General features: G+C 46.0%; 1 protein-coding gene across 4 annotated transcripts in view; it reads right to left on the bottom strand.

The window, feature by feature from the left end:
• Window positions 1–4,666, bottom strand: part of ATXN2L (ataxin 2 like) — a 767,539-nt gene extending 762,873 nt beyond the window's left edge. For 2 of the 4 annotated variants that reach the window (XM_085618994.1, XM_085618995.1), the window contains exon 1: window positions 3,525–4,666. In XM_085618994.1, the coding sequence (XP_085475120.1) occupies window positions 3,525–3,667 (143 nt within the window). In that variant the 5' untranslated portion in view covers window positions 3,668–4,666. The remainder of the gene's footprint in view (window positions 1–3,524) is intronic. The other 2 variants (XM_085618996.1, XM_085618997.1) reach the window with 1 other exon arrangement.
• Between the last annotated feature and the right edge of the window lie 21,172 nt (window positions 4,667–25,838).

Raw genomic sequence — 25,838 nt, 5'->3', positions numbered from 1 at the left:
GTCCAAGGCGTGTGAGGAGGGTTTAGAGGTGGAGATCAGTTTGACCATCTCTAATTCGGAGACAGGGTTGAATGATTTCCATTGGTTAGGAGGGTGATTGGGTGCGTTACCATCTGCTCCTGGGGTCAGGCTCCAATGGACCAGGTTACGGTTGACGTCCAGGGAGAGCTCAATCTTGGAGATTTTGTTGTTGAAGAAGTTGCCAAAGGTCTCACACAGGGCATTAGAGGCCTGTGTTGTGGATACCTGGGGGCTTGGAAGTTTGTTGCCTGATGAGGGTGAAGAGCTCATTTGGTGAGTTTTTAGCATTATCAAGGGCATTGCGAAAGAAGGTAGTTTTTCCACGCTCGATGTGGTTTTTGTACTTTTTGCGTGTTGCTTTGAGTTGGTCCAGGGGGATTGGGGATGGATTGTTCTGCCAAAGTCTTTCTGTTGCTCTGAGTTGTCTTCTTTCGGCGTTTAGGTCTGTGTTAAACCAGGATCTGGAAGGAGTGGCCCTGGCTCTTTTTTGTTTTAAGGGTGCCATTTGGTCCAGAATGTTGATCATAGTGGAGTTGTAGTGAGAGGCGAGTTCTGTAGTGGATAGTTCGTCAAGAGGAGGTGGGGTAGGGGAGACCTTATCCTTTCTTCCAAAACGTCCACGGGGATCTGCTTTAGATTTCTTACCAAGTGGGGGTGGTCCTGATTGGGGGGTTTGCGTAGGATCGATTGGTTGATGTGAAATAGGATGATGTGATGATCAGACCAGTTGATGGGCATGACGCGGTCGATCGTGACTGCGTCAGGTTGGACAATGATGACTTCCAGGGTTGATCCTTTGTTGTGGGTTTCCTCTGAGCAGTGTTGGGTAAGGTTGTTGTTGTTGTGTAGGAGTTCTTTCAGGTTTTGAATCAGCAGGTTGTTTTCCTCATTCCAGTAGAGGTTGAGGTCTCCTAGGATTAGGTTGCTGGTGTCCCGGAGTGCGCAGTTAGATATCAGATCGGATAGGTGTTCTCCAAGTGGGGTGTTGTTTAAATGTACGCCGAGGCACAGAAGCACATCACTATGGCCCAAGTATCCTACAGTCGACGACAACTCCACAACCACACATCCCCCAAACCCATCAGCATTGTCAGGCTGGTAGCAATTCAGCTACAGGCCTGTAGGTAAAAGCACTGATTAAGAGAAAGAAGCATTGAAGATCTGAATGCCAACACTTAAGAGGAAGGAGTGAGAGTCTCCTGCGGTCCATTACCTTACCTGGTGACTTATAAACCTCACAGAAAAAGATGTTCATTCATAAAGCCTTAGAAAATCCTATTCTTTATCGTCCTTTCTCCAGGTTCTGAAGGAGTGTTAGAACCAAATGAATCGCTGTACAAGAAACGAGCATACCCTTAAACATTTGTTTTAAGACATTAGTGATAACCCATTTATCAAAGCGAGGCCATTGTTAATCATATTCTCTTAAAGGTCTTGAATCTGCTAACCTCAACATGGCTCCCCAAGTTCACAAAGACAAAATGAATGTTTGGATAAAACCTCAAAACAGGTATTTGTACATAGTGTGAAAGCAGATAATTTACGTTGCATGCCATCTCAAGAGGTGAGAAGATATGAATTAGTGCTTCATATCTTGAAATTTGAAATGAGGGGGTGACAGCGGTCAGCATGGCTGAATTTTTCCAAGCGGCATGGCTAATTCGTAATAAATGTTATGTGGCCCCTTTACTGAAAGGACCACGAGTTAGAACTTGAGCATGTATCTGGTGCAATAGGAAATTCTGAAAAAATGTTGAACAGTCCCCAACAGTAAGGATAAGGAGCCAGCCTTTATCTATGACTGGTATTTAGGACCTTTGGTAATCAGCCTTCAACTAATCAGTGGCCCTTATGTGAAGATGGAATAAAATAGGAGATGTAGGGCCTGCAAAAATTGTATTATAGCAACATACAAAACAGCATCAAAAGTTAACATTGACAGGAATTCCATCAAGTTATTTTTTTTTTGCTTTCCTATATAAATTTTAGAATTATTGCTTATTGGATGGCAAGTATTCAAGAATTGTAGATGTGATACTGTAAACGATATGCTCTTTATTATGTAAGTTTTATGGATTTTGTAGCCAAAAAACTGCTGAGGCTAGGAGAATACCCTTTGTTGTCCTTGCCATTGCTCTTGGGAACTATTCAGTACTCCAGTGGAAAACACATAGAATGTATTTAGTTATCCAGATCATCTAAATAAGATATGTGTATTACTCTCCGGTCTACTTCATCCCATGCTTACAGTGATGGCAAGGACATACCAAGAACATAGGTTGTTTTAAGATAGGAGGATTAATATTTTTAAAGGAACTTAAAAAAAAAAATGGGGGATAATAGAGAAGGTTTCGCTGCTCTGCCAGATTTGCACATAAAGTATTTTAGTGCCATTTTAACAAGGAAAGCTGCTGTATTTTGCACAGTATGGATGGAATATAATATGGTCTTATTGCAAACGTTTCAAAATGCTGGAACTCTATCTTGCAAGTGTTGCATATGAATAAACTATTCGTTCTATGTATTTGTAATCCTAAATAAAATAAAAAGAGTTTTGAAGATATGTTGCATGCTCTAAATGACTGATGTCTACCACAATAAGACGTACATATTCGATTTCACAGAAAGCGAATAGCTGCCAATCTCCAAAGAAGCATATAACTTTTTACAGCACGATCTGGGATGGTCTACTATGTTTAGGTATCTCTAATGAACAAATAACACCTGCCCCCCCCCCCCCCAAAAAAAAAAACAATAAAGCACATAACACCACATCAGTAACCGTTAGCTAATTTAATGACAAGCTTCTAAATATTCTTTAACATCCGACATCCACTACAGCGCCAATTAATGTATTTCGCAATTTTCTATAGTGTCTCTGTTGTGCAGTGACTTCTCATAAGTCACTTCACAAATCCGGGAGACAAGTGTTAAAAATTACATTAAAATGATAGTTGATGAAGAAGAATTCTGTGAAGCATGGGCTCGACATAAAATCATCATCTACACTGAGATGTTGGGGGAATAGAAGAATAATATCGAGCTTGCAAGAACGGGTAAGTCAGATGACAGCCGTAGAAACAGCAGTGAGGGTTACAGAGAGGAATAAAGAAACAAGAAAGAAAAGAAGTTAGAAGAAGCGCACTAAATTAACACTGCTAATTAATTTACTATAAAATCCTAATTGGCATGACTCAACATATTTTAATCCGTGCAGATGATACAAGATGCTTCTGTCAAGAGTGAAAATGTAGGTTTCGGTTGCAGAACAACAGCATGTTCACTGACACGAGGGAACATGTGAGAGTTTTTGGCCACTACAAACCCCACAATGAACTGGTAAGCGAGAGCTCCATCACTTCCACTTGCCCGCCTGACCAGTGGGGTCATCAACTTGTCTTCCAAGACAGCACAAGAAGACTGCGAACAGCATGGAGCTTTGATGTCACTCATCCGCCACACCACATGATGCCACTCTCTCCACACCTCAAATTAGCACTTACCTGCCACCACCTCCGGGACGGTCTTGCCGCAGTCCTGGGCTCAACGCACCATTGGGGCTCCCGGACGAGGGTATCCCTGCTCCAGGCATGACTGGTTTCCGCCCGGGCGGGGCCTGCTGTGAGGGCGGCTTCATCATCATCATAGCACGAGCGGAAATGGAAGGAAGACGCACGAGACACCAACCAAGAATGGGGGGGGGGGGGGGTTGGCACGGAGAGCTTCGCCTAGGGGCACTAAACCTAATAAGACACCACTGATACCAAGCGCACGCCCGCACCAGACAGAGGGTATAAACTACAGGAGAACAGGGAGGGGGTTCCGTGCGCGCAAACACTCTCTACAAGGGAACGTGGAGCAATCTGCATACAGCAGCCGCAAAAAGTGCAACGCGCGTGCGTCCTCCCTTGAACAGTCCAGTGAGGCTGGCTCTGCGCGTGCGCAAGAGTTCACGCTGGTGACCGCTGTGAGTTCTTCTAATAGAAGGCCAGGTGTTAAGCACGGTCCAGCCGCCCGTCCTCTGCCAACTCCACTCGAGCGTCCCGCAGGAAACTCTAACATAAGTGGTATTACCCGGGTGTCATGTCGCTCCTCCGTTCTGGGCGCCACATACGCAAGGTTCAACTACTTCCGCCCTCCTGTCTCCTTCCGCCTCCGGGTGGATCGTGCTGGTACCAAATAATCCTTGTAAGGGGCCTCTTTAATTTGTTCACGCGTTGTATTCGCCAGCAGTAGAAATACGGGAAGCTGGCCAAGTAAACGATACGTTGAGGGCCGTGAGGCAATACTTAAAGTAAAACACTCTTAATAATTGTTAAATCACACTATGACACCTAGTGTTCCTCCGCGTGTGACGTAACGGTGGCATGCGTCCTGATTGGTGTTTGGAAGTATGACCTCAAAGCAAGTGACCTTCGGGTCAGAAGAATAATTAGCCCCTCAGTGAAGAGGAGCGTTGTCCTCCTGTCTTCCACACTACCCACGACCAGGACTTTAAGTGGGCCGGGTCTCACCGGTGCTGAACACCGGCTGTTTTTTAAAGGGGGCCTGGAAACAGGTCTCTATCGAGCTCTGTTTTGTGCCCTGGCACAAGCGGTCCGTGTTTTTTCCGGGCTGCAGTGACAGCAGGCACATCGATGTGCGCGTGCTCAAACTGCTCACTTCTGACTAGTGGAGGTTACGGCATGACGTCATGCCAGCTGAGCGTTGTAGGGGAAGGGAAATCCTTTAAGGAGAGTCATTTTCTCTCTGGATTTCCCTTCTCTTTTTGAAACTCAGGAGCAGCAACATTGTCGTGGTGTCACCAGAGCTTTAAGTGGAAGCTTTTTCAATATTATATCATAGCCATAGTTGCTGCTTATTTATTTTATGCAACTAAAAACCATTAACAAAGCCAATAATCCTGACTTGTTGAAGGTATGATGTTACTTGTATCATATATCTGGATGCAATGACAGAAACAGCAAAATACAAGTCGGGGCACACTATGTTAAACACAGATTTTGACTATGTGTTTTAAGCCACGCCCTAAATTACATTGGCCACGCCCCTTTGAGAGGCCTCCTAGTTTTTTCATCCCACTTAAAGCCCTGCCCACTCCCCTCCGGCCTGTATTTTATTTATTTTATTTTTTATTTAGTGCATTTTTATAAAGCGCGGACATTACCCAAAGGTGTCAGAGCGCTGTACAATAGAGCTAGTAACGTTACAAGATAAAGGAGGTACAGAATATAACAATACACAGACTAAAAATGAAGGGTACACAAACACAAAATCCAACACAGCACACAGGGGAGAGGAATGTACAGGAAAAAATACAAATTTACAACAAAGAGCGAATTTCCAAGAGGGGCCTGAGAATGAAGGGTACACAAACACAAAATCCAACACAGCACGCAGGGGTGAGGGATGCACAGGAAAAAATAAAAATTCACAATGAAGAGCGAACTTCCAAGAGGGGCCGGAGTATGAAAGTATTAGTTCTGAAAGTGTCTTTGGAAGAGAAGAGTTTTGAGTTCAGCTTTGAAGGTCCGGGTAGAGGAGGTGGCACGGAGCAATGGGGGAAGTGAGTTTCATATTCTCACCGCATTGCCTGAGAAGGATTGCGCCATCAATCTTTCCCTTTTGAAGACGGGGGGCTCAAGCAGAAGCTTTTCCGCTTTACGAGAGGGTCGAGAGCCTCCGGACAATTTCAATTTATTTGCCAGGTAACGAGGGGAGGACGTGTGCAAGACTTTGTGTGTGATGCAGGCAGTTTTGTAAATAGATCTTGCCTCAATCGGAAGCCATCGAAGAGAGGACAGGATAGGAGTGATGTGGTCGCTTCGTTTAGATCCTGAAATGAAGCGAGCTGCTGAATGGAGGATGGATTTGAGAGGGGAGAGGTGGGATTTGGGTAGGCCCGTCAGAAGAGAATTGCAATAATCCAGTCTTGAGAGAACCAGCGATTGTACCAAGGTTTTTAAGTCTTTCTCCGGCAAGAACCGACGGATGCCCCATAGAAGGCGCAACTGGTACCGTGCGTTCTTGGCAATAGAGTTGATGTGGGAGATTAAGTTGAGTCTTTTGTCAAGAATGACACCTAGAGATTTAGCGCTGTCGACAATGATGGGTTTGTTGTTGAGCATGTTTAGCTGATCCATCCACGATTGAACAGGAGGAGGTGAGAGAGAGGTCGAAAGGAGGAGGAATTCAGTTTTGGCGGGATTTAGAATGAGTTGGTGAGCTAACATCCAGTTGTGGATGGAGTTGAGAGTAGAGTCGAGTAAAGAGAGATCGTGTGCGGAAGACACTTTGAGGTAGATTTGAGTGTCATCCGCATAAAGATGGTAATGGATCCCAGATTTGCTTAGGAAGTTCCCTAATGGTTCCAGGTAGAGATTAAACAGAGTGGGTGCCAGGATAGAACCTTGAGGGACACCTTGACCTACAGCCAATGGAGATGAAAGACTGTTCGCTATTTTAATCATTTGGGATCTGTCTGAGAGGAAAGAGGCAAACCATTTAAGCACTGTGCCATCCAATCCCATTCTCTGTTGAAGAGTGTTGAGGAGGGTGCTATGATTAACAGTGTCAAAGGCTGCAGAGAGGTCTAGAAGAATCAGAAGACACGATTCCCCGGAGTCGAGTATATGCAACGCATCATCAATCACTTGCAGCAGGGCTGTTTCAGTGCTGCAATTTTGGATGAAGCCAGATTGGAAAACATCGAGGAGATTATTGTCCATAATATGTAGGGAAAGTTGTTTCGCAACACCATCATCAGGAAAACTTTATTTGGTTTTTGCTTTCAAACCATAAGAGTTGCATTAACATAAAACAATTTAAATAAAAATGCATTAGTTAAGATAACAACCAATACAGCAGTTGAAATTACATGAAATAAATAAATAAAAAAAGCCTGAGGAAATACTCTTTACACATCCATATAACTCCTAGATTTAACAGTGGCTTTTAAAAACCCTACTATAAAAAACACACAGTCCTCTTTCAATAATTGCAGGTACAGAAGTGCCGGTCGAGCCTGTCTAAAATTCATTCTTTTTAAAATAGGAAACAGAAAGCGTTTAAGCGGAATTTCATATAATTTACATAAAAACAGGAAGTGCAGCGTATCCTGCGGAGACTGTCCGTCGCAGCCGCAGGGCGCTAGCTCTTGACCTCTATTAAAACCCTTGGGTCTGGCGAGCAAAAGATGAAAAAGTTTCAACCGCAACCTGGTTAACAAAAATTTCTCATGTGTGGACAGAGACCCCATGAGGTAGGGTTCCGTCATGGGGGTTGTTTTAAGCATTATATACGTCCGCACGCTAGGTTTCAACACCTCCTTGGCTTCCCTTTCCATTTTCCTCAGTGCCAAAAAGGCTAATTTGGTCGAATCCACATCCTTCTTTGTAATAACATCAGGGTTGGCAAATAAGTGCCCCCGCCCTAACCCATCAAGGCTTTTTTTAATATATCTCAGCCACAGAATACGAGCCGAGTTGTCCAGAGACATGCATTCTCTTAGGATCAGGTGGGTGAGAGAAAGATCTTTATTTAACCAACATTTTAGCCAAAAAATCAGGGGTCGCAAAGCAAGTGCATCACTTAAATAGGGAACCCCCAGTTCCTCGTGGACCGCTAAATTAGATGTGCCACGGGGAACACATAGTAAGCGTTTCAAAAAATCATTTTCCGCTATCTGTAAGGTTTCTGCAATAGTGTATCCCCAAATTTCACTGCCATAAGAACCTATGGCCAGGCTTTTGGCCTGATACACTTGCAGCATAGCTCCTGTTGGTTTCTTCCCTATCTTAGATGCAAAATTAAAAATTGCTGAATTAACCCTGGCCAGATCCCCTTTTTTTCTGTAATAGGGGGCCCTATTTGAGCTGGTCATCAAAGAGGACCCCTAAATAGGAAAATACATTTGTACGGGGGATCTTGGAATCACCTACACTAAACTGGAAATTATTTTTCCCTAATTGCCCCACTTGCATGACATAAGACTTGGAATTATTAATTGCCAAATCCCGGTCAGTCATGATTCTGAAGAAGGCAGTTAAAAGCGATTGTAGACCCAGTTCAATCCTGGATATGAGGACGGCGTCGTCCACATATAACAGGACGGGAATCCCTCGACGTCCTACACTTGGGTAATCAACTCCCGTTGCCCTTAGTACGCTATCCAGTTCATTAATATAAAAATTAAATAAAAAAGGGGCCAAAATACAGCCCTGCCGGACTCCCTTTTTGATATTAAAATCCCTCGTGACCTGCAAATCCTGTGAGAACCTAACATTAGCTTTAGTTGACATGTGCAAGTCCTCCAGAAAATTGACAATACTGTCCTCCACTCCCATTTTCCTCATGAACTGCCATAGCTTGTTCCTGTTGACACAGTCAAACGCAGATGACAAGTCCATGAAGGCAAGGTGAGTGGTCCCAGTACGAGCAACAGTATATTTGCTCAGTATCATAAATAAATTCAGACACTGAGCAACGGTGGAACGTCCCGATCGAAAACCATACTGGACTTCCGACAAAATCTTGTTGTCCTCCGCCCAAGTTGATAATCTCTGTAAGAGGACCCGTCCCACCCCTTTAACCACTGAGTCAATGAGCGAAATTGGTCTATAGCAGTGGGTACTATTTCTATCGCCCTTTTTAGGTCTCGCTGGCGTTGCAGCGCGAAGCGCTGCCGCCAACGAGACTATTGTTGCCTTGTTTACTCCCAAGGGAGACAGACCTGGGCACGAGCCGATTCCGGTCTGGGCACGAGCCGATTCTGGTCTGTGAATGCGCTTCACAGTGGAACAGCTTGTGCGCGTTAATTCCAGTTGAGTGCTCGTCTCCAGAAGACGTGCTGCGCCGATTCTGGTCTGGGCACAAGCCGATTCTGGTCTGTGAACGCGCTTCACAGTGGAACAGCTTGTGCGCGTTAATTCCAGTTGAGTGCTCGTCTCCGGAAGACGTGCTGCGCATTAATGATAGTTGAGTGCTCCAGCAGCCTGGGGCGCCTGTCGACATGCTGTGCTAATGATTACTGTGGGGTCTCATGCTGTGATAATTCTCACTTTCTGTGTTGTGATCGGGAGCAGGCGTATTACTGGCGCCACCACCACGCCTTCATTAGTCATAAAAGCTGCATGGCAAGCGATAATTAGGGCGGCATGTTTTAGGACATTTTTAGCAATTACTTTTTTTACTTAGTGCTATTAGTGATATCTTTCGTGCATCCAATGCTCTATTTAAACGTGCAGCACTGAACATTTTCAAAGAAGGCGAATCAGTGACATTCATTGGAGACACGACCTATTTGAAGACGCTTGTTTTACTGGGGTAAGTTCTGTGAACTGTTTAGTTTGTTTACTTTATTATAGTATAACTGGCAGGGTTGGCTAAATTATGCGAGAAAAGGAAAAATATGCAGGAGATGATGGTATGAGGTAAGTGTGGCAAATGTATAATTATGCGTACACCATATAAAAGCAAGTTGCAAAATGTCCGGTGTTGGGCAGATGGGTTCACTGTGCTGTTGCGTCGCCTGTAGGTGTGGTTATGAGTGCATGTGACTAGCTGGCGACATGTCCTTGTACTGTTACTTGCCTTTGCACTTGTTTTTTTTTGCATATATATATATAGCACAAACTCGGCCCGAAGTTTATTGGAGCGCTTTACACGAGCACCGTATTTACATTACACATTCAGGCACGGGGAGATTAAGTGATTTGCCCAGAATCACAGGATGTTGATGCGACCTCGGGGCTCAAACTCTGGTTTCCAGCACCAAAGTTGGCAGTTTAGCCGACGGACCTTATCCTCGCCCTTGCCCTGCTGATTTTCAGGGACGGCTGCTCTGTCTTCACAAGGGTCGGGCGAACTATGACTCCGCTGCCTGACCTGGAACAGATCTGTTAGGTGTTTGTATTTATTTTTTAGTTTTTTTTATTTATCGCAAACTCAATCCGTAGGTATTGGAGCACTTTACATGTATACCACATCCATTATAGAAGGACACATTCATGTTTAGTAGGTACGTGGATATTAAGTTATTCATAACCGGCGGAGCCAAGGCTGGTCTCTCTACCTCTGTGACTCCGGTTGCTGCTCGCGCCTCGTGTATAGCTGGTTTTCCTAGTTATCTGGCGAATACAAAAGCGGGCTTTGCTGTGTTTCTGTTTAAAGGCTACACATAAGGGGCTCAACTGATCGAATTGTAACCAGCTGTCCAACACAATACTGGTAGAAGGGCTCAGTGAGACGTACACTTGTAAGGGGCAGAGGTTACACTCCCGGCAAGTCTGCCTCAGCCTTCATTCTTCCGAGGTGGATCAATTGAATACCATTGATTGGGTAGTGGTTATATCTGTTAACCGAGCGTAGAAATGGAGCAAATTTAATACGGAGGGCTATTTGAAAAGTATAATTTTTTTCCAATGTGCCAGATGAATTTGTGTTTATGTTCTTGGGACTTATAAGAATCTTGTAGTGTGTACATCAAGCGGGTCATGTGTCTTTGGAAAACTAGCACCTTTTTGTGATATTGTAGTTGCATGATAGTTTCACATTATAATAGTGGGGGCTCGGATGTTAAACCTCCTTTCCGGGTGTTGGTCTTTGCCAGCAGTCATCACCTACTGCCAAAGACCTGCTTTTTAAAATGTATATCACCTGTCCACCTTCTTCCCCTTCCGGTACCCCCCTCACTAGTGCCCTCTCTCCCTTTTGTTTTCACCCTTCCAGCCTCTCTTCCCCCGTTCTCTCTCGGTCCGCCATTTCTCTCCATGCCCCGCCATTTCTCTCCATGCCCCCATTTCTCTCTCCCTGTGCCCCCTTTCTCTCTCTCCCTGTACCCCCCTTACTCTCCATCCCATTTTGCCGTGACCCATAGCTTTGGCTGCAGGTGAGTTGGCACAACTCCTGTGAGAGAAGTGTCTCTAGATTAGGTGGCACGTGCCCCTGCTGGGACCATGGTCAGGCATTTGTCTGTTACACAGAAAACCACGTCTCCGTTAAACTGCAGTTTGAGAGTATTTTTGGTTATTGTGTTTATTTACTGTACCAAATGAATCATGGTGGAACCGGGAATCTTATGCCAGAGCATCCCAGGAATCCAAAAAGTAAAACTGAAAAAACACATTTTGGAGAAAAATCATGTGATGTTGCAGAAATCACTTCATCTCTTAGTGGTGTTTAATGTAGGTTCATTTACAAACCCCAGCCATCATACAAGGTCTCTGGAATGCCTTAGACCTGGCAGAGTCTCTTGATGCCCATGAGCAACAGTAAAGAGCATGTTCACCGCTGAAGAGAGAGACCACTTCACCATTCATCCCTTTGTGCCTGCAAACAGAGCTGAATACTTCACCTTTCACCACTTTGCATCTGCAAACAGAGCTGACCACTTCACCAACTGAACAACATTTGCACAAGCGTCGCTGACACCCCGTACTACCGATTTTTTTATTGCATATGATGCTCCAATCACTTCAAGTACATTTGTTGTGATCGGTAGTCCCTGTCCCCTGCTATACATTCCATCGTAAATTCTTAGATCCTGTTTTTTGTATATTTATTCATCCATTCACACTCCTTTACGTTAAAATAGCCATAGCTTTACTGTACAGTTGCTAGAATAGCTTATAATATGGTATAGTGTGTAATTTTTAAATAATCACTCCACTGCGAACAAAAACATTGATACAAAACACTGCCATTTACAATGCCAGTAGCTCCAACTGCAACAAATGCGAGACCTATTGCATTGCAAATGCTTGTTAAAAACAGGAACTATAGTAAAGGTTGCCTAAGACTGGGGACAACCATTCTTTGCTGCAGCATTAAAAACTGCCACCTGTATCGGCGCCCAAAAGGAGGGGGTCTGACTTAAATAAGTTTGGGGGGATCCCGTCAGGACCAGGCGCTTTACCAACAGATAATCCTGTGATACCTTCCAGGATCTCACCCTTCTCAAATGTGAATTCTGGGTCCTTCCTGTCCTGGGAGTTCCTGCAGTTAAGTTCAGACAAGCAATCAAACATAGTTTTAAAATGAAGTACCCACTCCTCCTCAGTGATGTGTGAGCCGAGGCCCCCCCCCTTCATGGTCAAACAGGGGCCTGTTCACAACACTCCAGAACCTCAAGCTATTTCTAAGAGTGCTGGAATCAATCAATTCCTTCCACGCTTCTTCCTTCAATGCTCCCCTCCGCTTAGCAAGGGCTACCTTGTATTCCCTGCGGCAGTTGGAGACTTCCGATTGAATTCTAGGTTTTAATGCCTGGACTTCCCTCAACCTCTTGGCTGCTTTAGAGCAATGGGAATCAAACCATCTAGGACCAGACAAGGTTTGACCTCTGGCTGGGGCGCATAGCAATTCAGCCACTTTTTGTGAAATAGACTTGAATGCACCATGGATCGCTTTTGGGAGAGACCACTCCATTGTGCATAGGGACAGTTCATCAGCACATACTATTTTACCCTTGTTATAAAATATTTCTGGGGATACCTGAGACCATTTTAATCTGCGCTTCCCATCTGTTGGTCTCAGTACGCCCTTATTTGGAGCATCCCTGAATTTTGCTGAAAGTGGACCTGTCATATGAAGTGTTAAGGGGTTATGATCACTTAATTCAGTCAGTCAGTCAGAATATCTTTATTCGACTTATTACAAGTCATACAAAGAACAAAAAAATTACTTTGCAATGCAATGCCTACTATACATCTATTTACATTTCCCACACAAAAAAACGTAATAAACAAACAGAAGAAAAATTTTAGACATGGATAAAATATTTCTATACAAATCTATCACGTAAACATGCTCAAACAACAAGAGAAGTTTTAAAGTAAGCTATGGCTAACAGGTTTCGCCCGCATTGCGGCTACCAGAAAGTTTGCCATACAAAAAGTAACATGTATGTTAGGTAGTAGTTGTAGAAAGAGCAGGGCTGGTCTTACTTGGACAAAACCAGCTTTTTTCAAAATAGGCAACAAATATTTCTTTCTCTGCTCATGGTATATACTACAAAACATAACAAAGTGCAGAGTATCCTGCGCCGAAAAATTGTCGCAGCAGCACGGTGGGGCCTGCTCAGGCTTCTGCCAGGTCTTAAATGAACCTAGATAAAAATGTATCAAATTAAATCGGAACTTTGATAATAAAAACCTGTGATATGGGAATGTGACAAAGTTCAAGTAGGGGGTGAGTGAGGGTGTACAAACCAGGAGGTTATGTGCCCTTACTGCGGGTTTCAACACTTCGAGATCCTCCCTCCGTGCTTCCTGCCTATCCCTAAATAACTCTTTGATGGTTACTATGTCCTGTCTCCTAATATTTTCCGGAGATGAAAAAAGATCTGGGCGACCCAGATCTGCAAGGGTTTTAGCTACATATGCCAACCAAGGGATACTGGTGTATTTATCCAAGGATAAGACATCGTGCAAAATCTTGTGGTTCAGAGGTAGGTCATCATTTGTCCACAATTTCAGCCACAAAGTTAGCAGAGCAAGGCTCAGGGTATCAGACAGATAGGGCAGACCCACCTCCTTATGGATGGAATACGTTGGGGTGGATTGCGGGACTGAGAGCAAGGATCTAATGAATCTATTTTCTGCTCTCTGAATTGGATCCAGGTTTACGTAACCCCACAGTTGGGAACCATAGGCCGCTATGGCCACTGGTTTGCTCTTGTAGATTTTCAGAAGGGCTTGCATGGGCCTAGCCCCTAGCTTCCCAGCAAAGCCCAAAACCGCTGAGTAGGATCTTATTACCGCCAATCTTTTTGCTCTTATCTGAGGGCCCCAAGTTCCTTTCTGGTCAAATATTACCCCCAAATATGGAAATGTGGACACGTTGGTGACAGGGACTCCCCTGCAAAAAAATGTTTTGTGTCTTTTTTTGTTGCATTCACGCCCCATGACCATCGTGTGTGATTTAGAGGCATTGACCTTAAGGTCCAGCGTCTCCATGAAGCTACCAAAAGCGTCCAGGAGATGCTGTAGGCCTACCCCAGTGCGGGCTATCAGCACTGCATCGTCCGCATACAGGAGCGCTGGAATTTTGACATCTCCTGCATGCGGAACGTCGGCTGCCTGTCCCTGCAGGTGACTGCCCAGCCTGTTGATGTAGATGGTGAATAATACAGGGGCTAGAATACAGCCTTGCCGCACCCCCTTAAGGGATTTAAACAGGGGGGTACGTCTGCCATCATTTGTGACTCGGACAGCTGCAAAAAGCTCCTGGTGCAGTTTAGCCATAAACACAACCAAAGACTCATCAATGCCCATCTCCAACAATAACTGCCACAATTTCGACCTATTCACCAGATCAAAGGCAGAGGAGAGGTCCATAAATGCAAGGAACATGGAGCCCTCCTTTGCCACTGTATATTTAGAAATTAATAGATGTAAGTTTATACATTGTTCGATCGTCCCCTTTTTTTCTCTGAATCCATATTGTAGTTCAGACAACCCTCCACGGCTCTCAACGTTGTCATTAAGTCTGGCTAGAAGAACTCTGCCTAATATTTTTACCGTTGAGTCCAAAAGAGATATGGGCCTATAGGAGGCGGGATCATCTCGCTGGCCTTTATTTTTATAGATAGGGACTATGGTGGATGTGGCCCAAGAACTGGGTACATGGTTGTTGGCTGCGTTAAACACTTTCGACAATACCGCCGACCACAATTTGGGAGAGTACATGAAAAAATCAGCGGGAACACCATCAGGGCCGGGAGCTTTATGTCTTGTTGTGGCCATCAGGGCTTTTTCTACTTCTTCGGGGTTGAAGACCAACGGGTCTGCCACTATAGCAGGTACTGAAACATCTGCAGTTCCTTTGGACCCACCCTCATATACATTTTTGAAGTGGTTTAGCCATTTGTCGTCGGTGATCACACAGTCCATAAGAGCATTATTGTCTTCAGAAAATAACGGTTGTCTAATGATCTCCCAGAATCTTTTACTGTCCTTCAGTACTGCAGCTGAGAGGAGATTTTCCCATGCTTCGCGTTTAAGGGATTCTTTGCGGTTCTTAATGGCAACCTTATAGCGTTTCCTTAATCTAACAATATCCTCCCCAGCCCTGGGAGAGGTTTTTAACGCTGTCAACAATGCTCTGTGCGCTTTTGAACAAGCAGAATCAAACCAATGTTTTGTTCCAGAAAATCCTTTTTTTGGCTTGACTAAAAGATCCTTAGCCACCTGGCCACAAATTTCCTCAAAAGCCTCTATAATTTCTTTACCTTGCGCCCCCGATTTTTGACAGATGGCCACTTTGTCCTTTATTTTTGGAAAATTTATTTCATAGAAATTATCCGGGATCACTTTGGCCCATTTCAGTCGTCTGTCTTGGTCGCAGGGTTTCAGGGGGTGTGCTGGTTTAAGTGCTTTTGGCGGTGCTCCCATCTGGCCACCCCAGGCCACTTCAAGTAGTACAGGGTTGTGGTCACTGTAGGGTATTATGACTGTACAATAGACCATAGACCGGTTTAAAATACCTTGTGAAACAAAGATATAGTCTATCACTGAGCCATGGTGACTGCCAATGTAGGTTGGCGCCCTAACGCCCTTATCAGGTTCATAAAGGTCATGGTTTGCTAATAATTCTTCTAACTCAAGCCCCTCTGTAGAGTGTTCAAAGTGGGGGCCCCGAGGGGCCTCCTCGCCCCCCTCAGTTACATTGTCACCTCTTCCCATACAACCCAGATTACATAAATGAATATTAAAATCTCCTAATAGGATAAACTCATAAACTAAATAGATATTCTGAGACACTTTATTTAAGATATTATCTAGGTTAGCGACATTACTCCCACTGTGTTCGCTGTTCCTAGAGTTGTAAAAATTAATATATATCGTCCTGCAATTGATACTAGTCGTCCTTTCAACCATTAGGATGTTTACGGAATCTGTAATTATCTGCCTATAGGTGCCCTTCAGATCTAGAGAAAACATAATGGCCAAACCTCCTTTAGCTCTGCCCATGCGGCTAGGGACTGCAGGGATAGAGAAGCAGGTGAATCCATCCCACCAGAAATTAGCCGATAGGTCCCACGTTTCTTGCAGGGCAATTATATGTTGCTTAGAAATAAAGCTCACACATGCTTTGTCCTGTCGTTTTGCAGATGAGCCAGCTATGTTCCATGTTATAATTTTACAGGCGTTGGTAGGTAACCTCAGCTCTTTTTCCCCCAACAAACACCCCTCAGCTAAGCTTAAGGATCTGACCGCCTTGTTCTGAGCTACCTCAGGTGCGTTCTGTGTTGGAACGATGTTCAGGGTTGACGCTATGCAACCCTCCCCCTGGTATGATAGCCCAGGGTTGTCCAACGGGACATAACTCTCAAGTGTTTCATAAAATGTAAGCAGGCGGAGACCGTCATTGGTGTAACACTGGCTAAGGTTTATTTCGGGTCTAGTTATGGACTCACTTGCTCGGACATTGCAAGGTTTAAGTCAATCGCAGTTGTTTAGATCCGCTAAGGGAGCATACCTATTCCCCAATCCGCCCCCCCCAATCAAAAGGGGTAGCTGCCTGACCTTGACCCATAGCTGCGATGTTCCACATAGGTAAAGGGGTATTTGGGCGTATCGGAAAGTAATCGTTTCTCGCCCATGGTACGAACCTATTGATTCGCCCAATGGGATCTTGGCCCATCCAACCCGGGCCCCAACCATTGACGGCAGGGTCTGGTGGCATGGGAGGCCACAAATTTGACTCATGCGCGTGGTTAGATCTTCCGTGCTCAAAGTTAAATATAGGCCCAGGGCGCTCGTTGGGGAATCTATGTCTAAAACCGCCTTCCCAGTTTGGGGCGTTATTCGCTCTCCTAACTCTAGTAGGGTTAGAAAAGGTAGGGAGCTGAGCCTCACTATAGAAGAATTTTAGGGTGAGCGGGACTATAGAACCGCTTCGCCTTTGGGGTGGGAAGATGTTATTCAAAATTTTTGGGAGGACTTCTGTGTTGGCAAAGTTTATAATCACACAGTCCCCCTTAAATTTTTTGGGATTGGACCCAATCCAAAGTACCCTCCTGGTCATAACAATATCCCTTGCTAAACTATCCATCCCTTGGGGGGCCATGGTCATGTTTGTAGTAAGCCAATGAAGAGCTTTATCCTTCAAGTCCTGTTTCGATTCTATTTTGTTTTGTGCTAAGACTGGGACATTTGCTAGTACTAGCACAACTGGGGAGGCTTCCAAAATAAATTGGGCTGATATATCCTCATGTATTGTCCCAATTATGTCCCCTGATGATGATGTCGGCGCGGCTCCGCCTGCTAGGTCCTGACTGGGAGCCGTTAATAGAGTTGAAGCTACTGCTAAGGGCCCCTCTGGCAGTGTAGGCTGTGGGACACTCTCATTTGGTAGAGCCTCTACGGCTCCCGATGCCAATTTTGTGACAAGAGCAGATAGATTGGCCACCTCTACCACCAGATTACTTTGTGCACCCCCCGCCTTCTTAACCTCCGAAGTTAATTTATCCAGTTTACCAATCAAGGGCTTGATGATTGTCCTAATTTTTATATCAATCATATCTTGGATCCGATTAAAGAGTTCATCATCAACAATACGTCTGGATTCTGCATCGGTATCAAAGTCAATTTGTTGCCCTTCACGTCTTGGGGGTGGTGTAGCTGCCTTTCTCCTGCCTTGTTGTTTCCCCCCTCTCTTTGAGTGAGATTTTCTACAGGTTCTCACTGGCCGTGGAACGGGCTGCCCCGGTGACGGTACTTCCTCGATGGAAAATGACTGGTGATTATGCTCTGAGGTATTGCCGTTATTGGCCGACGAGTTAACCAAAACATGAGGATCTTCTGCATCGCTGGCCAAGTCTTGTGGGATATGAACTAGGCTATTCGACTGGGGAAGATCTGGCGGTGTGGTCAGTAACTCTGGAGCAGATGCCCTTGCGGGCGGGCTTTCTAACGGAAGAACTGGCGATTGGCTCAAGCCTAGCGATTGCCTCCTCTCATTGTTGATCTTATTGACTTTTTGAACCACATATGAGAGCATTGTGTTGAGGGGCTCCGTCGCAGCAGATGCGGGCTTTTTCCTTACCATAATGCCTACCTCTTACAAACGACCGAGCCAATTGACCAAGGTATGTGTCAGGATCCACAGGCAGATGGCAGAAGACCTGGGGGTAATGAGGGTTAATAAAGTTCTGTACCTTACTAATCCCAGACGTCGAACCGTAGGGGGGTGGCCTCGCCTCGCCTTCTCGTGCCTCTGAGGGCCACAGAGGGCCCGCCCTTTGCCCGGGCTTAGCCCCGGGCACTCCCGCGCGCTCCCGCGCAGCGAGGCACGTCACTTCTTGTAGGCGTTGGTTAGGAGGAACATGAGGGGCGGGGCGGTCAGGGAGAGCGGGCCAGGTGACTTGGCCTCGGGATCGCCGGGGCTCCTGGGAGAGTGAGTCCCGGTTCCCAGCGCTCGCAGCCCTGTCACTCGCGCACACACCCTGCAGGTAACAACACTCGGCTGGGCGACCTTGGCGATGCGGGACCCGCGAAGCGGGTTCCGCGAGGTGTTGACTGGGTCCTCCCTTCTGCAGCAGCGAATCCTCCTTCCAGGTAACAGCACAGCAAACTGTAGAACTTCCCGGTTTCCCGCTTGGGCGGGCTCCTTTTCAGCTGATTTGCAGGGCGGGGCGGTCAGGGAGAGCGGGCCAGGTGACTTGGCCTCGGGATCGCCGGGGCTCCTGGGAGAGTGAGTCCCGGTTCCCAGCGCTCGCAGCCCTGTCACTCGCGCACACACCCTGCAGGTAACAACACTCGGCTGGGCGACCTTGGCGATGCGGGACCCGCGAAGCGGGTTCCGCGAGGTGTTGACTGGGTCCTCCCTTCTGCAGCAGCGAATCCTCCTTCCAGGTAATAGCACAGCAAACTGTAGAACTTCCCGGTTTCCCGCTTGGGCGGGCTCCTTTTCAGCTGATTTGCAGGGCGGGGCGGTCAGGGAGAGCGGGCCAGGTGACTTGGCCTCGGGATCGCCGGGGCTCCTGGGAGAGTGAGTCCCGGTTCCCAGCGCTCGCAGCCCTGTCACTCGCGCACACACCCTGCAGGTAACAACACTCGGCTGGGCGACCTTGGCGATGCGGGACCCGCGAAGCGGGTTCCGCGAGGTGTTGACTGGGTCCTCCCTTCTGCAGCAGCGAATCCTCCTTCCAGGTAACAGCACAGCAAACTGTAGAACTTCCCGGTTTCCCGCTTGGGCGGGCTCCTTTTCAGCTGATTTGCAGGGCGGGGCGGTCAGGGAGAGCGGGCCAGGTGACTTGGCCTCAGGATCGCCGGGGCTCCTGGGAGAGTGAGTCCCGGTTCCCAGCGCTCGCAGCCCTGTCACTCGCGCACACACCCTGCAGGTAACAACACTCGGCTGGGCGACCTTGGCGATGCGGGACCCGCGAAGCGGGTTCCGCGAGGTGTTGACTGGGTCCTCCCTTCTGCAGCAGCGAATCCTCCTTCCAGGTAACAGCACAGCAAACTGTAGAACTTCCCGGTTTCCCGCTTGGGCGGGCTCCTTTTCAGCTGATTTGCAGGGCGGGGATCACTTAATTCACTTTCTGCAATATTAAAATTATTGATAAAAAATTGTAAGGCGGACGAAATAAAAATAAAATCAATAAAGGATCCCCTCCCGTGTCCTTTGAAGGTGGGCACAGTGAAGTTAGTACGCGGGTCAGTTAAAATCATTGTAGCCACCAAATCTAGTTCATTTATCATGGTATTCAACAACTCCCCTTGAGCGGTATGTTCAAAGTGAAAACCCTTCATACGGGGACAACCCAGCTCAGAAATACATGATGTTGTTGGCTCACCACAAGGATGTATATTAAAATTGCCAGAGACCAAAAGGTTATGAAGACTTGGGCCTAGGGATTGTTTTATGGTTACTCCCAGGGCAATTGTGTTACTAGCCTCATGAGGGGAGGAAAAAGAATTGTAAAAGTTAACAATTCCCCAACTGATGTCCCCCCTTCGGGCCGATAATGCCAATATTCCTGGATGTGTGGTGGACATCACCTGCAGCTTGCAATCAATAGCCACAGAAATGTATGTAACTAGTCCACCCTTTGGTCTCCCACTCACAGATGGTCTGACTGGGACGAAAAAGGCCTTGTAGCCCTCCAGGAATAGGTCGCAATCCAGCGACCACGTTTCCTGGAGGCTAATTACCATAAATTGTTTAACATAAGACATCCATCGTGGATCCTGAAGCTTAGTTGCCAACCCTGCTATATTCCAGGATAGAAAATTATTCAAACTCGACACTGGGAGCCCCACAACTACCTCCCCTAGAGCCTGAAGAGGTACGACCGGCTCGGGCCCAAGAAGTACGGGATCCCGCAGTCAATCGCATTCCTCCATGCCTGTTAAGGCAACACATTTTTCAGTGATTTTCGAAAGAAAAGGGAGGTTGGTGATAGGGCGGAAGTTGCATCAGCGGAGGGTTTTTTTAGAAGAGGGGTAACCTGTCCAGATTTAAGGGCAACAGGGAGGGAGCCTTGACTGAGGAAGAGATTAACTAGCCCGGTCCAGTAAGAGAGAGCATGGGTGTAGAAATCGATGGCGATGATGCTAGGGATGGGGTCAGAAGAGTGGTTGGATGGTTTGGTTTCAAGGATGCATTTGAGGAGGTCATCTTCCGTGATAACGTCAAAGTATTGCCAGGTGACTAAGGATTTCCGCTCCTCAAAGGGGGTGGATGACTTGATCCACCAGTGCTTTGACCTTTTCATCAAAGAAAATGGCAAAATCGGCTGCTTTCTTTGTGGAGTCCTCGGGCTTAGTAGTTAGGGGAGAACAGTTTGGGTTTTTGATGAGGTCAAAGAGTTTTTTGGGTCTGTTTTTGGCTGAGTCAAGGAGGGATCTGAAATGGGATGCTTTTTCATGGAAGATGTGGTTGTGGTATTTGGATCTTTCTGAACATAGCAGAGAGAGATTGAAGGTAGAAGGAGATTTTCTCCAATGTTTCTCCAGGATTCTAAGGTTTTTCCTTTCATTGTCGAGAGCTTTATTGAACCAAGGTGCTGAGGGGGTGTGTCTTTTCCCTTTGCTTTGGAGTGGAGCGACATTGTCGATTTCAACTGCTAGGACTGAGAGGCACTAAGTGGTGGGAGCGTTGACATCCACGTTAGGGTCAAGTCTAGGAAGTGACCGCATAGCAGAGTCACAAAAAGTGTCAAAATCAATGTTTTTAGTGTTGTGGAACCAGGTAGTAGCTCTTTTAGGTTGGCCGAGAGTTATAACGTGCGAAAGATGAAAACGGAAGGGAACGAGGAAGTCGTCAGACCAGTCTACATGGATGGGGGGAGCAGTAGTCAGCAGGTCTGCTTTGGATATAACAAGATCCAGAATTGAGCCCTTGGAATGAGTGGTTTCAGAGCAATGTTGGAAGAGATCGTTGGCTGAGAGAAAGGTGGCAAGCTTGTTGGCATCCGAGTCTTCCAAAGAGCCCCAATGGAGATTAAAGTCACCCAGGAAGATCTGTCTGTCACTTTGAGAAAATTGGTCACTGATGAAGTCAGTGAGTTCCTCCACAAAGGAAGAGCAGTTACCGGGCGGGTGGTAGACGGCATGGAATCTAAAGGCCATGATGTATTTGAAGTTCTAGGGATAGGCATTCAAATGTACGGAAAAGGGTGGTAGGGAAGGCTTTCATTTGAAGAGAATTCCTGAAGATGATAGCGACAACGCCCCCAATTTTGTCTGATCTGTCATTTCTGAGGATAGAGTAGTCAGTGGGTACCAGAAGATCAAACAAAGTATGAGAGGAGTCATTAAACCAGGTCTCAGTGAGGAAGAACATGTCAAGATTCTGGAGGGTGATAACGTCAGAAATTTCCAATTTATGTTTGATTGCAGATCTGCAGTTGTGGAGCAAGCAGTGCAGCTCTGACGCAACTGTTTTAGTGATGGGGGTGTTAGGGCTGTTAAGGGAGATAGGGAGAAGATTCTTGAATGAGGGTGCCCGGTAAGAGGGAGGCTGGTAGGTTCTGACAGAGGAGATGGTCTGAATAGTGCACTGCGTAGAATTAATGGGAGATGAAGGTAGAGGGGGAGTGACGCTGGCGGTCTTGTAGCTGGCTAGTAAGTTGGAGATATCTGTAGAGGACAGAGTGTGGTTTGCTTTATTGGGGTGCGGGAGCACGGAACTCCTCAGGAGGGTATTAGGGAAGGGGGACATCTTGGCGCTTAAAAGTGAGATGGACGCTACAAGCTGGGAAATGGAAGAGATGAGAGAATCAAGTTCATTTTCTAAGGAGAGGAGAGCTGAGCACGGAGTGTTGGGTGCCTTGATGGATAAGGGTGGGAGTGCGGAGGGTGAGGGGGACAGGTGGGGGAATGGGATAAGGGAGGTGGAGCAGAGGGTGATTGAGGACGGGGAGATATGGATGAGCGGGAAATGGGAGGGAGTGAGTGAGGACGGGGCATGGTGGGGGAGGGGGAAAAGGGAGGAAGTGCAGAGTGAGAAGGAGGGAGGGGAGGGGTGGGGGAATGGGTGGGGGGTTGGGGAGCAAGGGTAGAAGGTGGGAAAGATGGTGGCCGATAGGAGAGGATGATAAAACAGAGGTGGGAAGAGAAATATTTTTACTGGTGTTGAACAGAGGGGAAGAGTAGAGATCATACATAGGAGGAGAAGGTTGAGGAGTCGGAAGGGGGTCAAATGAAGGCCAAAGGTAAGGGGAGAAGAGAGGAGAAGAGGCTGAACAGGGAGGGGAGGACAGGGGGTTAGATGAATGCCAAAGGTACGTGGAGAAGACAGGAGAGGGGGCTGTACAAGGGGGGAGGGAGGGGGATCCAAGGAAGGCCAGAAGTATGGGGAGAAAAGAGAGGAAGGTGCTGGACAAGTACTGTAAGTTATGAACGGTGATTGAAGGGGGACAGGCAACAGGTGGAGTGAGGGGGAGTCGAGGAAGGAATTGTCGAGGAAGGAGACATGGTTAGGAAGCACATGAAGCGGGAGGGGAGGTTGAAGAGAGAAGGGAGGTGGAAGAGAAGAATTAAGGGGACGGGGGACGGGGAAGAGCGGAAAGGGATGAGGTGAAATGGGGAGGGGAGGTTGAAGAGAGAAGGGACCCTGTTACCCCCCTGTAATACTGTTGCACTGTCACTTTGGAAACTATGGGGAAGCGCACTAACGCTCCGGTTACGAAATCAACTACTACTTGTATTGAGAACATGTTGGAAAGGGCAGTTAGCATTGTAAGTAATGAAATCGAACTTACGGAGAGGCGGTTATCTCTTGGTCTGGGACAATCTGCTCCACTTATTGCACCACTCATCGGATTCACTGGTGAAATCAGCGACCTTTCCGCCAATATTTCCGCAGCCCCTGCATCAGTTTGTGAAGCGGCATGTGACACCATTACATCTGATTCACCTGTACCAAACCCAGATGCAAGAAACGTACCGACATCTATTATGGGGGCTAAACGTAAAAGGAAAGTTGGAAAGACTGCAAGCGTGAAGAGAAAGCAACAAAGCCGCCCTTGCTCCACACGCTCGACCTTTACCTCATGGTTTCACTCACCCACTAATCAAATACCTGAAGAAGTTCCGCTGGTTGATATGATCTCCCGCACGGTTGGAACTCAAACAGACAATAATTGTCCTTTTTCCACTATTGATAATGACTTTGTAAATAGAGTAGTCGACACTAGTTATCTAGTAACTGTTATCACAGATCATATTAAGCCAGTTCTCGATAATTTCCTCTCCTCATTACAAGATCGCATTAACAGCTTCCTGCCTGTTCAATCTCCTAATCCGGCACCACAGCCTTCGAATGTGGTACCTCAAGCAGCCGCCAAGACATGTGACCGTGCCAATATTGGCGGGCGAACTGCTAATATTCCCCCAAATAGTAAATTTATTTCTCAGCCAAATACTGAAGTGACACCTAATCCAATTCCGGGACCTAGTAATTGCGTGACCTGTAACAAGATTTGCACCTGCTTTGATGTGAGAAATATTAGGGATGCCAACAGTCCTCTGGACCATATTATCGAAATCTCTGATAGTAATGCATCAAATAACAAGACATGCACCATAAACGTACCTACAAACCAAATAAATAAAACCATACAAGAGGCCGATATTAATCCAAAGCCAACAATTAACTCCGTGGGCAATAAGGAGGTGTTAAATCTGCCCCCTGAGGCATGCCCATACGTTGTAATTCTAGCAGGCGTTCCTCCCTTAAGAGAAGATCAGACTGAGTCCTGGGAGCAATTACGCTGTAAGTGCGCGGATTGGCTTACCAAACATAAGAGATTTAGGCCCTCATTGACTGGGAATATAATTATGGTACGAAGAGTAGGCTGGTTGGGGACTTCACCCAAAGCTATCGATGGTGACTGCATTATTATCAATTTTCGGCGACAATCAGTGGCTAAAACTATTTTGACACCCCAGATGGAACAGATGGGACAAGACACTAATATTTGGGCCCTACCTCTAGGCTATTTCTATAAACCTGTATTTGAAGTATCACCCCATAATATGTATGATTACACTTCAACTTATAACAGATTTACCTCGCTGTCGGGTTTGGACTGTCAAGATTGACTGCTCACCCAGTCAGTGAATGTTTCAAGAACTGACGCCACAATCCTAGTACCAACCCAAGATAGTCCCCACGTTCCCATATTGGATATATTACACACCAGGGAAAATAACCAGACACTTAAAATATTAAGTTGGAACATAGCTGGTTTGTCATCCAAGCTAAATTTAGTGGATTGGCAAGCACTAATCAATCAGCAGGATGTTGTTATGTTCCAGGAGACTTGGGCAACCCAGGAGTTGTATATGGAGGGGTTTGAATGTTATAATATCTTGTCCCCCATCCCCACATCAGGCAGTCCTGCTGGAGGTCTCTCAATTTGGATTAATATTAAGGCAGGTGGTCGTTTCAGAATTATACCTACGAATAGTGATAAATTTCATGCAGTTCTTTATACTAGGGGAGTTTCAATTTATTTGATTAATTTTTATAACGATGATTTTAAAACTGTGCCCAATATGAACTTTTCATCTCTGTTTAATTTTGTTTTAAAATTACAATCTAATAGGTGTGATGACCAAATTATGGGTATATGCTTGGGTGGTGATTTCAATGTTAAGATTCACAAAGACATTTTTTCTGTTATTCGACTTGACACCCAAGTTCCTCTGAGCCAACGAGGGGAACAACTAGTGGATCTTTTAAGTTTCCACAATTTCCAGAATGTTATGCAGATTGCCGATTCCTCCTTCCCCGATAGCAGCACAATTCCTACCTATAAAAGCAGAGGCTCCACTTCTATTATTGACTATATATTTGTAACCGCCTCTTTAGAAAGTTATGTGTTAAAGGCAGAGGTGATTCAAACTATGCAAAGCGACCATAACCCGATTAGTACTACCATAAGCTTTTCACGTCGCCCAGCGCATGATTTTGCGCTCGGTGCACGTGATCTGGTGGCATCAAATGATAAACTTAGAGTAGTTTGGCATAACATTGATAACAACACTTTATTTGAAAAAATGATAAAACACCATTTAAATCTGGTGGACATTTGTTTATCGCCTTGCTTTTATAATATAAAGGTAGTTAACGCCTTTTCAGGGTTATGCTCTGGTATTAAAAATATACTGTCTAAACCAATAAGGGAGCCGAATCACGAGTCTGGTTGGTTTAACGCAGAATGTTCTGCGGCTAATAGAGCATTAAGAAAGGCCCTAGTAAGCAAACCCAGAGTGGCGTCCGTTATATCATCACTCAGGGTAAACTATAAAAAAGTTACAAAACACAGAAAGGAAGAGCTTACCAGTAACTATTGGGCAAAT

Source organism: Triturus cristatus, chromosome 7, assembly GCF_964204655.1.
Source record: "Triturus cristatus chromosome 7, aTriCri1.1, whole genome shotgun sequence".
In the NCBI taxonomy this organism is placed as follows: domain Eukaryota; kingdom Metazoa; phylum Chordata; class Amphibia; order Caudata; family Salamandridae; genus Triturus; species Triturus cristatus.
The sequence above is the reverse complement of the archived record's forward strand: the minus strand, read 5'-3'. Positions and strand labels throughout refer to the sequence as shown.